The sequence below is a fragment of the Monopterus albus genome, unplaced genomic scaffold, assembly GCF_001952655.1.
Source record: "Monopterus albus unplaced genomic scaffold, M_albus_1.0 scaffold117.1, whole genome shotgun sequence".
NCBI classification, from domain to species: domain Eukaryota; kingdom Metazoa; phylum Chordata; class Actinopteri; order Synbranchiformes; family Synbranchidae; genus Monopterus; species Monopterus albus.
Window position 1 is genome coordinate 626,310 of NW_018127997.1, and position 17,465 is coordinate 643,774.

A 17,465-nucleotide genomic window follows, 5' to 3' on the forward strand; every position below is an offset into this window, starting at 1 on the left:
TTATAGGTCTTATGAGGTATTCTAATTTATTGAGATAGTGAATTGGTGGGGTTTTGTTAAATGTGGGCCAAAATCATCACAATTAAAAGACTCAACGTCTTAAACTACTTCAGTCTGTGTGTACTGAATTTATATAATACACGAGTTTCACTATTTGAATTACTAAAATAAATGCACTTTTCCACAATATTCTAATTTATTGAGCTGCACCTGTATATACTTCACTCTTACCAGCTCTTTTTAACATGCAGTGTGGCTTTTATGTTCTCCCTGTATAAAATTCTTAGAATTTCTTTTGTAATTTTAAGAACATAAGTTTTTGTTCTAAAAACATGCACTATCCCATGTGATATTACATTAACTTAGTCTTGAACACGTGATAACATGGGACCTTACATATGATCAAGTTTCTCTCCCTTTCTCTTTTTTGTTTTTTTAGGAAATCATACTCTCAACTTTCTCATCACTTCAAAGAAGGCTGCTCTAGAGAATTCAGAATTATCCAGAGTATGTCATGGAAAGTACTAAATGCAAAAATTATCATCTGAATAAAACGCAACTAGCAAATCCTTTGGCATTGTCTTGTGCTGCCCTCCTGTGGATCTTTTCAGCATCATCACCACCATCATACAGTGGAAAGACCTCACTATATAACCTACATCCCAAATCAAGTATAAAACATATAAAAACTATATCACTAACAAATATACCAACATTTGTGATAATCTTTAAGCATTTATTTTAAAATGTTTACAAGGAAAAACAAAACAGTATTCTTTCCACTGAATACATACATTTATTAAAGAAAAATTAACTAAGTTGAACAAAAGATTACAGTACACAAAGTGTCAACCTGCCAAAGGACATTTGAGGCACTTAGCATGAGGAAAGATTCAGCAAAGATATGAAGGTCTACAATTTAAATGAAACCACATGGACCAGAAACAAAGATAAACCTCTCAAAAAGAAACTTGGAATTCATTTGGTGTTTGCATCCATTTAGCTATGATCAATTCAAGCCGTTAATATGGGGGTTTGGGAATTACGCCATCCAAGAGTAGGTAGGCTGACTAGAGCAGTGTATAATGACTACATTAAGGATGTACTACACGCTCAATTTCACCTGCCTTGTATTTAACTTGTTAGACCATATGACAAAAGAAATATGGTCAACATATTGTCATTATGTCAAAAATGAAGATCTCTGAATATAAAAGTTCAATGACAAAATTAAATCCTTTATCCTATGTACTTTTAAATCACCTTAAGCAAGCAGCATTTTAGAATGTAGCCCTTGATTTTAAAAAAGGAAATATTAACCACATTAATATTTCAGGTTGGGACACAACTTACATGTTTAAAACAAATAAGTATACATTTTACAAGCTGTGAACTCTTATTTTAAATGTTTTGCAGACTAAATATCATGCCATAAATATGCCCATAAAACCAAAACCACTAGCTTCACTTGTAAATTTAACCTGAATTGTAAATGACAAATTTGATAAAGGTTCTCATTGGTTTGGTGTTATTACTAAAGTTAACAGAACAACACAGTTTTTCTTTAAAAAAGGGCTTCAGTGTTGTCAGGGGAGTTAGCTTTTTGGAGCTAGCTAGGTTTGTTTGTTTTAAGGAAGAGTTATAATATATGGTGCATGGCCATCCTCACAATACTTCAGCTCAGCTTTTACAGTCCTGTTTGCATGTGAATGAATGAAGCAGATACAGCAAGTTTAGGGAGCTTTACAGGTGTCGGTGGGTGTACTTTGGACAGAGCCCTAATATCCTGCCTTCAGTCTTTAATGTAAGCTAGGCTAACCATGTCCTGACTCCAGCTCTGTACACAACACAGACTTAAATGACAGCCTTCTTCAGTGTTTGTTTCCATGTTCTACATTGAACAGTTCCTTTTAAAGAAGACCATGTCAAAGCACACCGAGCTAAATGAAAGTTAATGTTTTATTTCATTAACCATCCATTATCTACAGTATACCACTTATTCAGAGGGTCATTGGGCGAGAGGTGGGACACACTCTGGACAGGTCACCACTTTTGGTTTCATTAGTAACTCACAAATATCAGTGAAGGGGGGCTACTACTGCTACATTTATATACAGTGTGTTCCATAGGAAATGATATCAGATAATTAACCAAACTGAATAAAAAGCCCTGATGCTGACTGGAGCAGCTGATTTAAACATTTCGCAAATGTTGGTGGAAAATGAATCCTGTTGAGGTCAAAACCTGGAGGCCAGCCATTTACAACCTTTTTGAAAAGAAAAAAAAAACATGGCTTGCATTGTTAAGAAACCTTTGCATATTGAATGGAATAAAACATTCATTTCCATGGTTCAACATCATGCAATACAATCATTACAATTCCCGAAGAAAATAAAATCCATGTCCTGTTGCATTTTTAAAAACTATTTTAAATGCAACATTAAAATAAATGTACAGTATGTACAGCATTCTTGAACTTGATGCCAGTGAACAGGTTTACAGTACAACAAGGCAATAAAAAGTGAAATAAATGGGTCACATTCAGGGCTCCCTACTACACCTAAAATGTCTACAAAGTATGAAAAACAATGAACCAACTATTAAAAAATCAACTCAAAGTTTTTAATAAACATTTTATTGAACCAAGAACAATTTAAAGGTAAGAATCTCTGACACTTTCATATTAAGCCTTTCTTGATGTTAAGATCTTGTACCAGCATCTTTCACGACACATTATAATCTACAAAACAATTTTAAGCAAATTTATGGGAACTTTAAGCTCATCATTAAATTCACAACCCAAATGTGGAGTCACATGATCCACAACATGAGTACAAGCAAACAGTCAGAGCTGCTGACATTTACTTTGAATATACTGCATAGGGTGTATTATGAGCTGATCTGTTCTCCTCAAGTATCAACAATAATCAGAGAAGCATCCCTGCTTAATATAGCATTTTATAAAATCATTTGTCACTGCAACACTTTGCAGACTAATGCCCGGTTCAGACTACATGATTTAAGCCCGACAACAATGACGATGACAATCGATCGTTTCATCTCGTATAGTGTGTCATGATAAATGACAACCAGTACTGCATCTGGGAAACTTCATGGCATTCGGACACAAAGTCCATCCATCCAGTGTCTATACTGCTTATTGCTGAATAGGGTCACGGGGGGCTGGAGCCAATCCCGGCTAACACTGGACAGGTCACCAGTCTACAGGGATAACATGTAGACAAACCACCACACATGCTTACACTCAGTCCTACAGCTAATTTAAAACCACCAATCAACCTAAGCTACATGTCTTTGGTCTGTGGGAGGAAGCCGGAGTACCCGAAGAAAACCCACGGATAGTGACCATCGTATCAGGCAAAAAAAACATCATGTAGCCTGAACTGGGCATAAAGCGATTATCATGAAGAACCTCAAGCTCTAATTACAACAAATGCATGCTGCAGGTTGATAACAGAGTAGTATAAAATGATACCCCATTTAATTAAAACACCACATAAAAAAGGAATATTTTGGACCAGACCATGTGTTTTCATCACAATTGCAAACTGAATTTGTCTACAAGTTTTAGACATAAGCTATACAAATACTATTTCTTGTCCTGATATGCAGGATAGTAAAATATACTAAAGTCCCTTATACAAGGCCTTAGTTTATTAAATGTATAAGCAAAAATGGCATACTAGTTTAATATGAAATCACCTGAGTAATTTTGTCCAAGTCTGCATACAACCTTTGCTGATATTGTCCCATTTTTTTATGCCAGTGCTTTTACCAAAACTCCTAATTACAGTGTACCATTTTCACAGTTCAGTTTGACCTGTGCATACATGATGCAAATCATGCTAGCACCTATGAAAAGAAAAACTTCTTAAGAAAATGTACTTACATGAACAAAGACTTAATAAGCATATAGTGGAAGGTCATTAAAAATATACAACTTCAATCTGTTCCACCTCAAAAGGGCAGAATATCAAGCTATTGAAAGGTGACTGACTTTTAGAACAGTTTATTCCAGTCTCTGGTTGCCTCCATGAGGTGCCGCTGGCCATGGCCAATCCAGTCTTCTTGGCTGTTGAAAAGCCGACCACAAAACCAACAGTCAAACACCACAGATGCTTGTCTACAACCCGATAAAGCTTCCACGACCTCATACTTTTTTTTGCTCTTTTTCCTTAATTTCAGTTTCAAAAGGAATCGCTCTCTGACAGAACTCTCAATTGGCCGAGGTCTAGGATCGTTCCTCTGAGACGACACAGCTTTGGCTGAGGAATTCTTTGCTAGTGCATCAAGCTCAGAGAGTGCCTGGATTGTTTTCTGAGACAGAGAGACCTTAGTAACAGCACCTTTGTACCTGTTAACAACCCTCATGATATTAGCCACTTCTGGAATGTCAGCATCTGGATGATTGAGCACCACTACAGGTTGGTATCTATGAGGACATCTGATCAGCTGTTCACAACTGAATGGGGCAAGTCTCAGTGTCCTTTCAACTTCTTTGGCTACAGGCCTCCATAACACAGAAGTCTCTTTCTCAGGCAGAACTTTATTTGCAAGTCTTCTAGTTTTATGCATTGTTGCTGGAAGCTCATCAAATACTGGTTTCCTGCGCCTTTTCCTTTGGCTTGGGGGCCGAATTGGCCTTGGGGCTAGAATTGGTCTTTCTGCTTCACCCAGTTGTAACTTTACATTCATGTGAGAGGGCAAAATGCAAGAATCTCTCACATCTTTCTGTGCCATATTTTGTGTGGTGATCAATTTCTTGACTCCATTGGAGGCATTTCCATTACTTTTGTTTGGTGACACTAGAAAACACTGGGTTTGAGGTCTGGTGGCCAAAAACAAAGGCTGACTACTTGATGTGGGTGCACCACTTGTAAGAAGGCTACCGGTAGGAGCAACAATTTTAAATATGACTTTGTTTCCAGTACTTTCACTGGCTTGGCCACAATGAGCGCCAGTCTTTGTGTCTTGGTTGTTCAGAAGTAGGCCTGATTTGGATGGAGAAATGTACCGGAGCAAGAATGCCTGGCGGCCAGGTTGCAGAGTGCTGGGTTTGTCTGTAGAGCTCATTGGCATGGCAATAACTGGTCGTGAGTTCGGGGGGAACTGTGTACTTGCCAGTTTGAGGCCAGGATTAATTGGGGTCTGAACAAATGGAACAGACCTCTGTACCAAGTAGCAGGTAGGCTGTGTCTTTGCGATTTTTTCCGAAGCTGTACTATGTGGTGTGCTTGAAAGCAGTACAGGTCCCTTAAAAACTGGGCTGTTGATAAGGTAGTGATTAGAGGTACTAACACCTGGTTGAACAGCAGAGAGAAAACCTGTCCCTTTTTCAGAAGCCCCCGCCACTGGTACTGATGCACCTAACCTCCTGCTGTTTGGAGCAAGGGTTACATTAGTAGGGTTATTTGATGGCTTCATGTAGGATACATTGATCTGAGGATTTGATGAATTAGTTATCAGTTTGAAACCTGGTGTGGCCTTGACCTGCACTGGCATGGCAAATCGATTCTCAGTAGTCCTCAGGAGTAGTGGCTGCTTACCCTCTGGCAACTGAAGAATTCGTATTGTTTTTGCTTGTTTTGAAGAAGAATCATTGCTTGCACTCAAAGATCGTCCTCTTTCCTTACTGAGTTGTTGGTTAATTATTACATCTGAATGTTCTTCCAAAAAACTGCCCAAAGAAGTTGAACTATTCTTTGTTTCTGACTGTTTTTTAGGTATAGGAATGTTCTCCTCCTCAATTTTTATAATATTAAAGTCTTGAAGCACTGACTCAGCATTTTCATTTTCAGTGAGAGGATCATCAACATTAGATGTACATTTATCAAGTTCAACGTCACTATCTGACATTTTCTTGTGTTCGCGACTCTCTTCTTGAATTGAGTCTTCTCCATTGCTACTTTCCATAAACGACTGTGGAGATTCTGCCAGTGACAGGCTAAACTGTGATGATTCACAAGCAGTTTCATCTGCTAAGTGTCTGGACATACTGCAAAAGCTTTGGGTAGTGTTAGGTGAAGTAGAGAACATTTCCTTTGAATAGTTGTGAAAGGAAAATACTTCTTGGTTTGGTGAACTGTGTGTGCAGTTTTCAAAGTCCACGACACTTTCTCTGTCACTACCTGAATTGAGTGTGGATGACTCTGATGCCAGTACAGGATCTGTTGAAATGTTTTTAAAATTTTGACTGCCATTTTTATGTTCAGTCTCTGTTCTAACTCGATCAGTATTTTCTGCAGTATTCTGAGAAGACTGTTCATCATTTTCTATATTGTTAAAACAAGCGCTCCCTTTGTGTTCGTGAGTGATTGTATCTGCTACTGTATCAGTCAATGAAAACTCATCTACGGCCCCATGGTTCTCAGTAGATATTTTGGAGACTAGTCTGGAAACCACTGTTTCCTGAACAACTTTTGAAACTTTAGATAAACCGGTTAGGTTACCAGAACATACTGTTGAAGTAACACTGGCTTGAGAATCACAATAGCTGGTCGAATCCAAGGTAAATATTGCAGAGACTGAGTTATCAAATGCACTTTTCTCTGAGCAGGTTTTTTGACTTGGTTGACTTTGGTCACACACAAGATCAAACTTGTTTGTCGTGGGACTTGACCTATCTGCACAAGCTGAAGATCTATTTAGTAAAGAATAAGTTTGGTCACCTGCATCATTTCTATGTGGGGTGGGATCAAAGTTGTGCACAGAGGTTTCTTCCTCCTCAATCTTTACTTTTACTGCCATAATTTCTTCTTGATCCATCTGTGTGCAAGATCCATCTCTTGGCAAAGTGGCAAAGCAATGTGCTGTTGGGCTCTTGCTGTGAGAGCATTCCCCATTCTCAATAAAGATGTTACTTTTATCCAACACAGAATTTATTTTTGAGGAGTCCACTTCTTCTACTGAGGAATGCTTCTGAGTGCATGAGTCTTGCTTTGCTGTTGGTATTACTTTGAGAACTAAGTGCTTTTTACCATCGACCATTTTGAATCCCATCACTTTGGTTGTACAGTTAGGGGGGAGAGAAATTTTGTTCTTTACCATCAGAACAGTCAGTCCATTAGGGTTGCTGTGACTTGCAGTATCAGAGCTTGCAGAGTTGTCGCATTCCTGTAACATCACTGGTGTTGATTGTTCTGCGTTATTAGTGCATTTGCTCCAATTTTTGTTGTCCTTACTTACTACATTCCCATCCACAAAGTAGTGGGTGCCCTCTAAAGACAGGCCTAACTCTGGCTTGCTTAGCCTGCCATTCTGGTTCGGTAAACTCCCAGAGAGACAGTTCAGTTTTGATATCCTCTGAGTCTCCTGTGATTCACTATTCTTTCTTATAAGTTTTAAGCTTGCAGACGAATTTGCTGGAGTGCTGCTATCATCTACAGCCTTCCAGGGATGCCTTCTCTCAGTCTCCTCTTTGTGAACAGCTGCGGTGTGTTTTTTCAGGTACTCCTCTCTTGCTGCACCATATCCACACATCTGACAAGTAAAGGGAAACGTGCCCGAGTGAGCTTTCACATGCTTCTGGTGATCATCTTCATTCAAGCTGATATGTCTGCATTTGGAACACTTCCAAGGACTCTCATTATGATGATGGATGTGCTGGACAAATGTTCCTGCATCCAAAGTGGTGAACTCACACCAGTCACAGTTAAACTGTCCATTTAGACTGTGACACATGATGTAATGTCTGGTAAGCAAAAGCAGAGAGTACTGAACATCATCGCTGCAGAGTTCACATGTAACAAGAGTATTCCTGTGCTCAATCCGATGGCGCTGAAGGACAGGGAACTCATTTGTGACAAAACTGCAAAGTTCACAAGGGTATGTAGGAAGGATTCCTTTATGAGCTGCTTTAAAATGTTTAAGGAGATCGTTGGGGCTATATGTGGAATCGTCTTTGCAAACAGAGCATCCAAAACTCAGAATCTTTCCAGAGAAAACGGCTCCTTGCTGAATTTTACATTGGGATTTATTGAGAGATTGTTTATCTTTCTTGGTGGAACTCCCATGTTCCTTAATGGAAGATTCTTCTGCATTATGCAAGAGTGACCCATCTGGCACTTCTCTGAAAGGTTTATACGCAAAGTCCTTTACCTTTTCTTTTTCATCCTCTATCACTGATATGCTGCTGTTTTTGTCAGAATCATGAGGTATTGTGAAGTCTTCTTCCATAGTTATAAATTTGCAGATATCTGTGAGAAGAAAACAAAAATATTTTTAACACATAGAGGCTGAAGTATCCAGCTTAATCAAAAAAACACAATGTATTATGTAGGTACTGTAGTGCATAGCAATCACTCATCTGAACAGGTACAGGGCCACCGGTCAAGCTGGTCGTGATTTCCACTGCCCAGAACTTAAACTTAGGGCCAGATGAATAGTTTTTAGATCGTGATCGCAATTGATAACCCTATGCATTTTCACTGACAAGACAAGTTGTATTAATATTAGCAGGAATATGCATTGCTTCAAATCGCTGCCCCCCTTTTCTCACTAAGTTCAATCAACAAATAACAGGATTGCAGGACACCACATGGTCAACTGTAGAGAGGAAAAGAAGTGAAAAAAAAAGATGTGAAAACACTCCATACCCACCACCTAAAGAAGAGGAAAAAGACCTTAAGTGGGATTTATGGTCTGTCCAAAACGCATAAAAGATGGTTGGATAAGGCATCAGATTTCCTCTTTACATACAGTGCCTATAAAAAGTATTCATCCCCTTTTACTGATTTTATAAATCAATCGTGGGTAACATAATTTGGCTTTTTTGATGAAAAAAATTACAAGAAAACCTCTGTCAGTGAAATAAGTAATTACATTAATATTCACCCCCCCATTAAAATGACTGACCTAATTCAACAGAGGTGCTAGTAGTCTTACAATTAGTGAAATGGGGATCACCAGAGTGTAGTGAATGTGTCTCAAGTGATTGTAATATAAAAACACCTGTGTCTGGGAGGTCCAGTCACTGGTTAATCAGTATTCCTAGCTACCATTACACCATGAAGACAAAAAAAAAAAAAACACTCCAAGCAACTCAGAAAAAAGGTTATTGAAAAGTATAAGTCAGAAAAAAAAAACTCATTAGATCTTGACTAGAGTTCACCAAAGGGCAAGTGGGAGACTCCATGGTCAAGTGGAAGAAAGTTCTTTGGTCTGATGAGACCAAAATGGTGCTTTTTGGCTATCAGACAAGACGCTATTTTGACGGACACCAAACACTGCACATCACCACAAACACACCATCCCCATTGTGAAGCACAGTGGTGGCAGCATCATACTGTGGGGATGCTTCTCAGCAGCCGGCCCTGGAAGGCTTGTAAAGGTAGAGGGTAAAATGAATGCGGCAAAATATAGGAAAATCCTGGAGGACAATCTTATTCAGTCTGCAAGGGAACTACGGCTTGGGAGAGGATTTATTTTCCAGCAAGACAATGACCTGAAGCATACAGCAAAAGCTACGCAGAAATGGTTTAAAGACAACAAGGTGAGTGTTCTGGAGTGGCCAAGTCAAAGCCCAGACCTCAATCCAAGAGAGAATTTGTGGCTGGACTTGAAAAGGGCTGTTCACACCCGATCCCCGCGCAACCTGGCAGAGCTTGAGCAGTTCTGCAAAGAAGAATGGAGTAAAATTGCAGTGTCCAGATGTTCAAGCCTGACTGAGACCTATCCACACAGACTCAGTGCTGTGATTGCAGCCAAAGGTGCATCTACTAAATACTGACTTGAAGGGGGTGAATATTTATGCAGTCACTTATTTCACATTGCATATTTTTATTTGACATTACTTTGTAAAAACCTATTTTCACTTTCACATTAGAGATTTTTTTTAATTTATTTTTTGTCAAAAAGCCAAATTATACTGACCATGATTCATTTATAAAATCAATTAAAGTGTAAAACATCCAAGGAATTGAATACTTTTTATAGACACTGTATACACACCTTTCCAATGTCACAAAGGTGTCTGTGTCTACTAGTTTATGTAACTTTCTGAAAGCAACAGTCTTATATTCACCCTCACTTTGCATTGTGATTAGTCTGATGTGCAGAAGCAAGAGAGCATTGCTACGTTACTTCACTCAAGTGGGCTTGTGCAGACTGACACTCATGTCAACTATCAATAACTGAAGGCAAAAAAAAAAATGCTGTTTCTTTTTTTTACCAGTCTCCAATCACTTATCAGCAGAAGTGGCTCGACTTTTTCATTTTAAGAAACCAGATTGCACCTTTTCCATGTGACAACCCTGATGGTCATCATCATGCTGCATATGGCTGCCCTGGTGGGTATACAGAGCAGATCGCGTAAACGAGTTATCCATGAAAACGAGAAGGTGCAATCTGCTTCTACATAAATGAAGGTTGGTGTAAAGATGATAGTGTTAAAAAGAACTTGCAATACAGACTTGAAAACTCTTCATCAATTGCAAACCATTTTATTCTCAGAGAATTTTCATCAATCTTTCTGGTTGCCACACTGTCACACTACTGCACCTGGCTGAACAGATAACTAGTGTGGAAATGAAACATCCTGACACCCTGCTCATTGTTCTAGGAGATTTTAATGGAGCAAATCTCACCTATGAACTGCTCAAATACAGACAGCATGTTAGCTGTTCCCCCTAGGGACAAAAACACCCTGGACCACTGCTAAATGGTAATAAAAGAACCTACCGCTCTGTTCCCTGTACAACCCTCCCTCCGTCTGATCACTGTATGGTCCATCTTATTCCAAACTACAGGCAAAAACTTAAAGCTGCGAAGCCTGTAGTCAAAACAGTGAAGAGATGAACCGAGCAGTCAAAGTCAGAGCTACAGATCTGCTTTGACTGCACAGACTGGAGTGTATTTGAGTCTGCATCTACTGACCTGAACTCACCGACACTGACATCATACATCAGCTTTTGTGAGGACATGTGTGTGCCCACCAAACCCTTCTGCACATACAATAATAATAATAAGCCCTGGTTCACAGTAAAACTCAAGCAGCTTTGTCGTGCTAAAGAGGCCTACAGAAGTGGGGACAGGACTCTGTACAGCCAGGCCAGGAACACACTGACAAGGGAGATCAGAGCAGCAAAGAGGAGCTACTCTGAAAAGCTGAAAGCTCAGGTTTCAGCCCATGACCCTACGTCTGTGTGGAAGAGCCTTAAAAACATCACGAGCTATAAGATGACTGTATAATAGAACGACAACCAGTGCAATACCTTGTAAATATACTTTTGTGTATATCTACCTGGAAAACTGCATCTAAAGTGAGTATACATATTTTTATAAATACTGATTTTCCTAATGTACATTCCAACCTGTTTACTTGTCTACTTGATGCTTTATGTAAGAACAGTGTACATACAACTGTCCAATAAAGCTAATTCTAACAAATGTGTTGTGCAATGTGACAAACCCTTTCACTGCAGCTTGATTCTAGCCTGTGACTGCAGTGCTTTTCTCCACTTCACCAAGTGTTGAGTCTGTTTTTGCCAGAGCAATTTGCTTCTCGAAGCCTCAAACTCACTTGTGACTGTATATACTGTACATGCCTGGAATTCAGTTATGTACTGCAGAGGTGTTTGAAACTCATTTATTTAAATAAATGCCTCAGTATTATTATAAATCAAAGGTGTATAAAATATATAAAAGAACTAGATAGTACTCAGAGTGCAAACCTACACCAAGGGCACCTCACTTTCCTCATAAGTCTTAAGCTGAAGTCCCAAGTCCAGAGGACGGAAGCACACAATACTCAGTGTGCAAATGGATCACCGGTGTCCTTGCCAAATGACTAGTCTGCTCTGAATGAGATGCAGCTGTCTGCTAATAAAGCAAGCTTGGTCTGGTAACCAGTACTCACAGCTATGAAAACATTAGAACAAAATGTCTAAATTGGCATTACTTAGATTGACCACATATTATCAAAGTAAGTGGTTTCCTTCTCACATGAAGAAAAACATCAAACGTGGCACTGAGCATCAGGGGGTGCAAGTGGTGTGGCTGAACCCAGGCGGTCCCCTTAGGGAAATGTGAAAGTTCAAATGATGTAAATCAAACATGCCCAGTAATAAGCGAGTTGAGGGGCTGATTACGTTGTCATTAAAGTTACAGTAATTTTACCTCCTCACAGGTAATAGCTGCATTTACACCACCTGCGGAGCATACAAAGTCAAACACCCCCCCCCAGCATTCCACAACACAGACACACAAAGGCAAGAGTGGTTCTTAAAGAGAACGGAGAAGTGAGATTTGGAATACAAAGCTTCAAAACTAAAGAAACGGGATTCTTTTTTGGTTTGTTCAACATTAGGGATAGGCAATGGGCGATGCCATTGTCCATCATTGATAGCTGACACCTATCACAATGGTGAGTCACCATCGTGATTAAAATCCACCCCCGGCCACTGACAGGACAGCCATGCCAGTAACACCTACAACCTTATTAACAAAGCTCAGTGTAGTAATCATTCAAGTAGCAGCTTCTCATCACTGTTTCTGGTTAAAATGACAACCAGCGGGGTCATATCAGTTGTCCCTAACAAAAGTTAACTCAGTGACTTAAATTGATGACAGGACAAAATGCTCATTGTCGGGTTTGTGGGCTCACTGCCGCTAGTGGAGAAACAGATAACACACTGTTTGCAGTTAGCCGAGGTAAAGCTAGATCACTCTGCAACACCACTGAATAATTAGAGTGCTTTTTTATAGTTCCAAAACTCCAGAATGACACATTGTCACTGTTAAAACTATCAGTTGCTCTCACATCAATGACTGAAATGTAGCAGGACGGTGTACACGCAAATGGTCGCAAGATTCATCATCTGCCATTTACATTACAAATCCTGCACTTTCATTAGCATTTTGTTTTGTTTTAACCCAAAGTACTGCAACACAGGCAAAGAGATACCTTTAGCTGTGCCATCTCCCATGGCTGACAAAATCACCCATTGCGATGTTTTACTGTAGATATCCCAATTAATAAACATTGGCCATCTCCATTCTGCATCATTTTCACCAAATACATACAAAGATGAGCTAACATTAGCCAAAAAAAAAAGAAGAAGCCGTAGCTAGCAGCCCCGCCTTCGTTGCCATGAAGCCATTTGCTGATGCATTTGTCATGCTTATTGCATGGATTTATGCCCTGGATCTAATCTACACAAAAGACTTGGCCCACACAGTCTTGATGGGCCTGGGGGATGGGAAGTTGAGGCTGTATGTGTCGAGCCTTAAAAAAAATGACCTTTGGGCAGAGGAGTAATCTCACTGTATTAACAAAGTTGCTCCTTTACTTGAAGACTTTTCATATCTCCATGCACTACTGTCACTTTTGGCATACCAAAGAACAACAAAAGGAGCTCTTTTTGTGAAATCACCTTATTTTAAAGTATTATTGTTCAATTTAATGTTGGAATGTGTTACAAGTCAACATAAGGAATTATTGCTCGCATTGGATTTGTCAAAACAGTATGGTAAATGCTTTACTGTTTATACTCATTTCTTTGATATTGTAGTTGTATTCAGTCATTATGGGCAATGTCGTAACTCAATATGCAAGAATGTCTATGGCAATATTAGCAATTATCATGACTTGTACAATTCTACCTCAGATGTCATGTACCTTGTCTTGGGGAGGCATTTAATCTGCTGAATTATCCAAACACAGATTTAACAATCTGTTTCTTTCATCCACCTATCATCAACAGTTTAATTGATTTTACATAAAAAGGACTATGTCACAATGAATATATTGATAAAATGACATGTACCACAAAAATGTACAGTCATTGCCTACTAAAAAAAGAACAATGCTCTGGCCATTTCTTTAGGCCTTTGCACTATTATGATATACAGTTATTTATACAGTTAGTGTTTAATGTAAAGTTTGATTGATGTGTATTTCTACATTCTGTAAGTGAAAAAGGTTAGTGATAAAATATATGAAATCTGTATACTGTGAGAGTGGTCAACCATCGGATGTATTGGCTTATCACATATAGTGAGATGGACAATGTCATATTGCTGCATTTAATAATTAGGTACAATGTAATAAATACAGTAAATGAGCAGAAAAGTTCAGGCCTATATTGGGATTTTTAATGAAGTGCCTAGTTAAAATTTGTGGATTAACCAAATGTTAAAAAAAGAGTTATGATAAATATCACGATAAAGGATTTTATTCATATGGTCAACTTTTAGAAATGATGGTTTACAAAATTCCTCAGGCCATTTCCCAAGGCACTGTTGAATGTTTCAGTATTACTGAGGAATGCATTTCTATTAGCCAACCTATTTTTATTGTTGATGTTGGTTTAACATTTTATGGTTACTTAATAAATGAGTAACTGTTTGTCTTAACCTGCATTTTAAATGGGTAGTCCAGTGTGAATTTTGGGATCTCGAGTTAAATCTAGGGCGGCATGACGATGCAGTGGTTAGAGCTGTTGCCTCATAGGAAGAAGGCTCCAGGTTTGAGACCCAAGCAAACCAATGCCTTTCTGTGTGTAGTGTGCATGTTCTGCCCGTGTTTGTGTGGGTTCTCTAACTTCCTCCCACAGTCAAAAGAAATGCAACTTAGGTTGACTGGTGACTAAACTGCCCCTAGGAGTGAGTGTAGGTGTGTTTGGTTGTCTTTCTCTGAGTATCAGCCTTGTGATAGACTGGCAAGTACACCGCCTCTTGCCCAATGTCAGCTGGGGTTGGCTCCAGGCCCCCCTGCAACCCTCTTCAGGATAAGCAGTATAGATAATGGATGAATGGATGGAGTTAAAGCTACCTAAAATCATTTTTGTAATCAGTTTCAACAAAGAATTTAGGCTCATTAATATATGCAATTTTGAGTCAGAAGTAGGCAATGATTTCAATTATGTGTATAGCTTCATTTAACTTAAAAACACTAAGTTAACATAAACAGTAGAATTTCTTAAAGAAATAAAATAGTTTATGCTAGGACTGAGACACACCAAGCTGGGGTTCAACCATCAGCCACTTCTGTCACGAAGATACAGAACATATGTGCTAGTCTGCAGTTGGCTGTAGTCTGTGCAGTGTGTTTAAGTGTCACTTTTTCAACCCAACTGGCTCAAACAAAGGTCGGCCTTCATCACTGGCAGTTCTTTCATGTCAGCTTGGTGTGTCTCTGCCCCATTAGGTAATAGAAATACTTAATTTTATTTGATTTACACTGTTAAAACCTATACCTAGTATAAAGTACTTACAGAAAAACTGTTCTTTAAATAAAAAGTTTTATGTAATCAGTTTCAAAATTTTGAGTTAAATTAACATTAAATTACACTGTAAAACCCGATATTTCTCAAAAGACAAGTATGCTCAGCATCATGCCACATAAACCACTTTAACGAGTGGCATACAGTCTAGTTCACATACACAAACGTGGCCTAATTTCAGAGTCTCATTCACTGCATGAGAAAAAGTCCCACAGAAAAGCTGTTGAAAAACACTTCCAACAATGCATAAATCTCACCTTTGTGTCACTTGTCCAAGTATGCTTTCAAATGCAGTGTCATTCTTGTGCACCAAGGTGTATTGGACTCACTTCTGACTCCTGGGGCCAGAAGAAAGAAAGCACCCACTGGTAGTTGATGGTTGATGCTGGTGAAGCTGGGTTTCCCCTGCCCCAGTGGCCACAAGAGGAAACAATAAGCCTATTCCACACATAAAAACAATGTTGGACATTAAGATGAATTTTATGAGAAGTGTTTTCAAATTGTACTCATCAGCTTTGCAAGATAATAAGGCTTAAAGAATTACAATTAACTGGTGGGTTTGTTAATGCACATCTGATTAACTTCACTACCTCCATTATGAGCAGCAGGCAGCTACTTCCCTCAACTTTTCTATGGGAATCATTCAGGACCATCTCCCACACAGTGAATGAAAGTGCAGCTACTTCCCAAAACGATTCATATAAGAACTGCAATCCTTCTTCAATTCAGAATCAATTTACAAACGTTAAATTAGATTTTTGTAATAATCCTGACAGAAAATAAAAGGTGGAAGTTAACCGACTTCACAGCGCAGCACACGAACAGTGTACAGCATGCACATAAAAGAGTTGTCTTATAACTTTAATTCAGACAAGGAAATCATTTGACCACATTTTAATAACTTGAGCTTTGAAAGGCAAGTGTGGAGGATTGTGTAAATACTTTGTATCGCATCGACAGCCAATCGACTATAGTGGAGCAAAGCAGTGAACTTACTTGCAAACAAGCAGCTCGGCCTGTACCATGAAGTGAGATCAGTGGCTTATCCTGCTAACTTTAGGCTCATTTCAGGCGTTCCGGTGCCACAAAGATGGCTCACTTTTACTCTAGCTAGATCACCACAGCTAACCTGATCTGCAACCTAATTCCTGGCTCTGAAGCTGTATGAGCAGTCACGAGCCACACTAATCTGCCCATTGTTTGAGTGTTTGCTGTTACTTGGTCTTTTTCTTTCCTCTATCCACTCACCCCAACCAGTTCAAGGAGATGGCTGCCCATCAAGAGCCTGGCTCTGGTCGTTTTTTTTTTTCGCCCCATTGTCACCAAGTGCTTGCTCAAGGGGGATTTGTTAGGTTTTTTTTTCCCCTATAATACCCCTGGGGGTAAAATCCTCTCATAACTAGCCACAAATGCAGTCAAGATTGCAAATGTGTAAAAACTGATTTCTGTGTGTCTCATGAAGGCCACAAATGTGTTTGTCTACAAATAAGATCCAGATTTACAAATGTGTAAAAATAATGTCTCATGACATGTTTAGTAATCTACAATAAAAGATTTTCAAATGTGTATATAAACAGTTTTCTATGTGCAGTTCTTTAAAATGTATTTACAGATATAGATGTGCATGCACAGGTCACCTGACACACAGGTAACACACCTCAATCCAAAACTCATGCACAGTTCATGCAGTTCTAAGGTCTGAGTGGCCTCATGCGAAATCATAAAGGAGAAAAGCCAGTCAGCGGAGTTTATGGCAAAACCTTTTCCAGTGCTTGCATATTGCTGTCTCACACTGTACATGATAAGTCTCACTCAAAGTAGAACGTACAGTGAGGCAAATAAGTATTTGATACACCGCTGATTTTTCACGTTTTCCCACTTACAAAGAATGGACAGATCTGTAATTTTCATCGTAGGTACACCTCAACTGTGAGAGACAGAATCTACAAAAAAATTCCAGAAAATCACAGTTAGATTTTTAAATAATTTATTTCCATTTTATTGCATGAAAAAAGTATTTGATAAAATAAAAAAATAGAACTTTAAATTTGGTACCGAAACCTTTGTTTACAATTACAGAGGTCAGACGTTTCATGTAGTTCTTGACCAGGTTTGCACACATTGCAGCAGGGATTTTGGCCCACTCTTCCATACAGGTCTTCTCCAGATCTTTCAGGTTTTGGGGCTGTCGCTGGGCAACACGGAGTTTCAGCTCCCTCCATC

General features: G+C 39.0%; 1 protein-coding gene across 2 annotated transcripts in view; it reads right to left on the minus strand.

The window, feature by feature from the left end:
- Window positions 1-782: 782 nt before the first annotated feature.
- The window catches only part of LOC109966678 (zinc finger protein 518A), a 26,110-nt gene continuing 9,427 nt past the window's right edge, over window positions 783-17,465 (minus strand). Inside the window, exons 2-3 of one of the 2 annotated variants that reach the window (XM_020611730.1) lie at window positions 15,500-15,680; window positions 783-8,216 (exon numbers count right to left, since the gene is read on the minus strand). In XM_020611730.1, coding sequence (XP_020467386.1) covers window positions 4,021-8,196 — 4,176 coding nt within the window. In that variant the 5' untranslated portion in view covers window positions 8,197-8,216; window positions 15,500-15,680 and the 3' untranslated portion in view covers window positions 783-4,020. The remainder of the gene's footprint in view (window positions 8,217-15,499; window positions 15,681-17,465) is intronic. The other variant, XM_020611729.1, reaches the window with a different exon arrangement.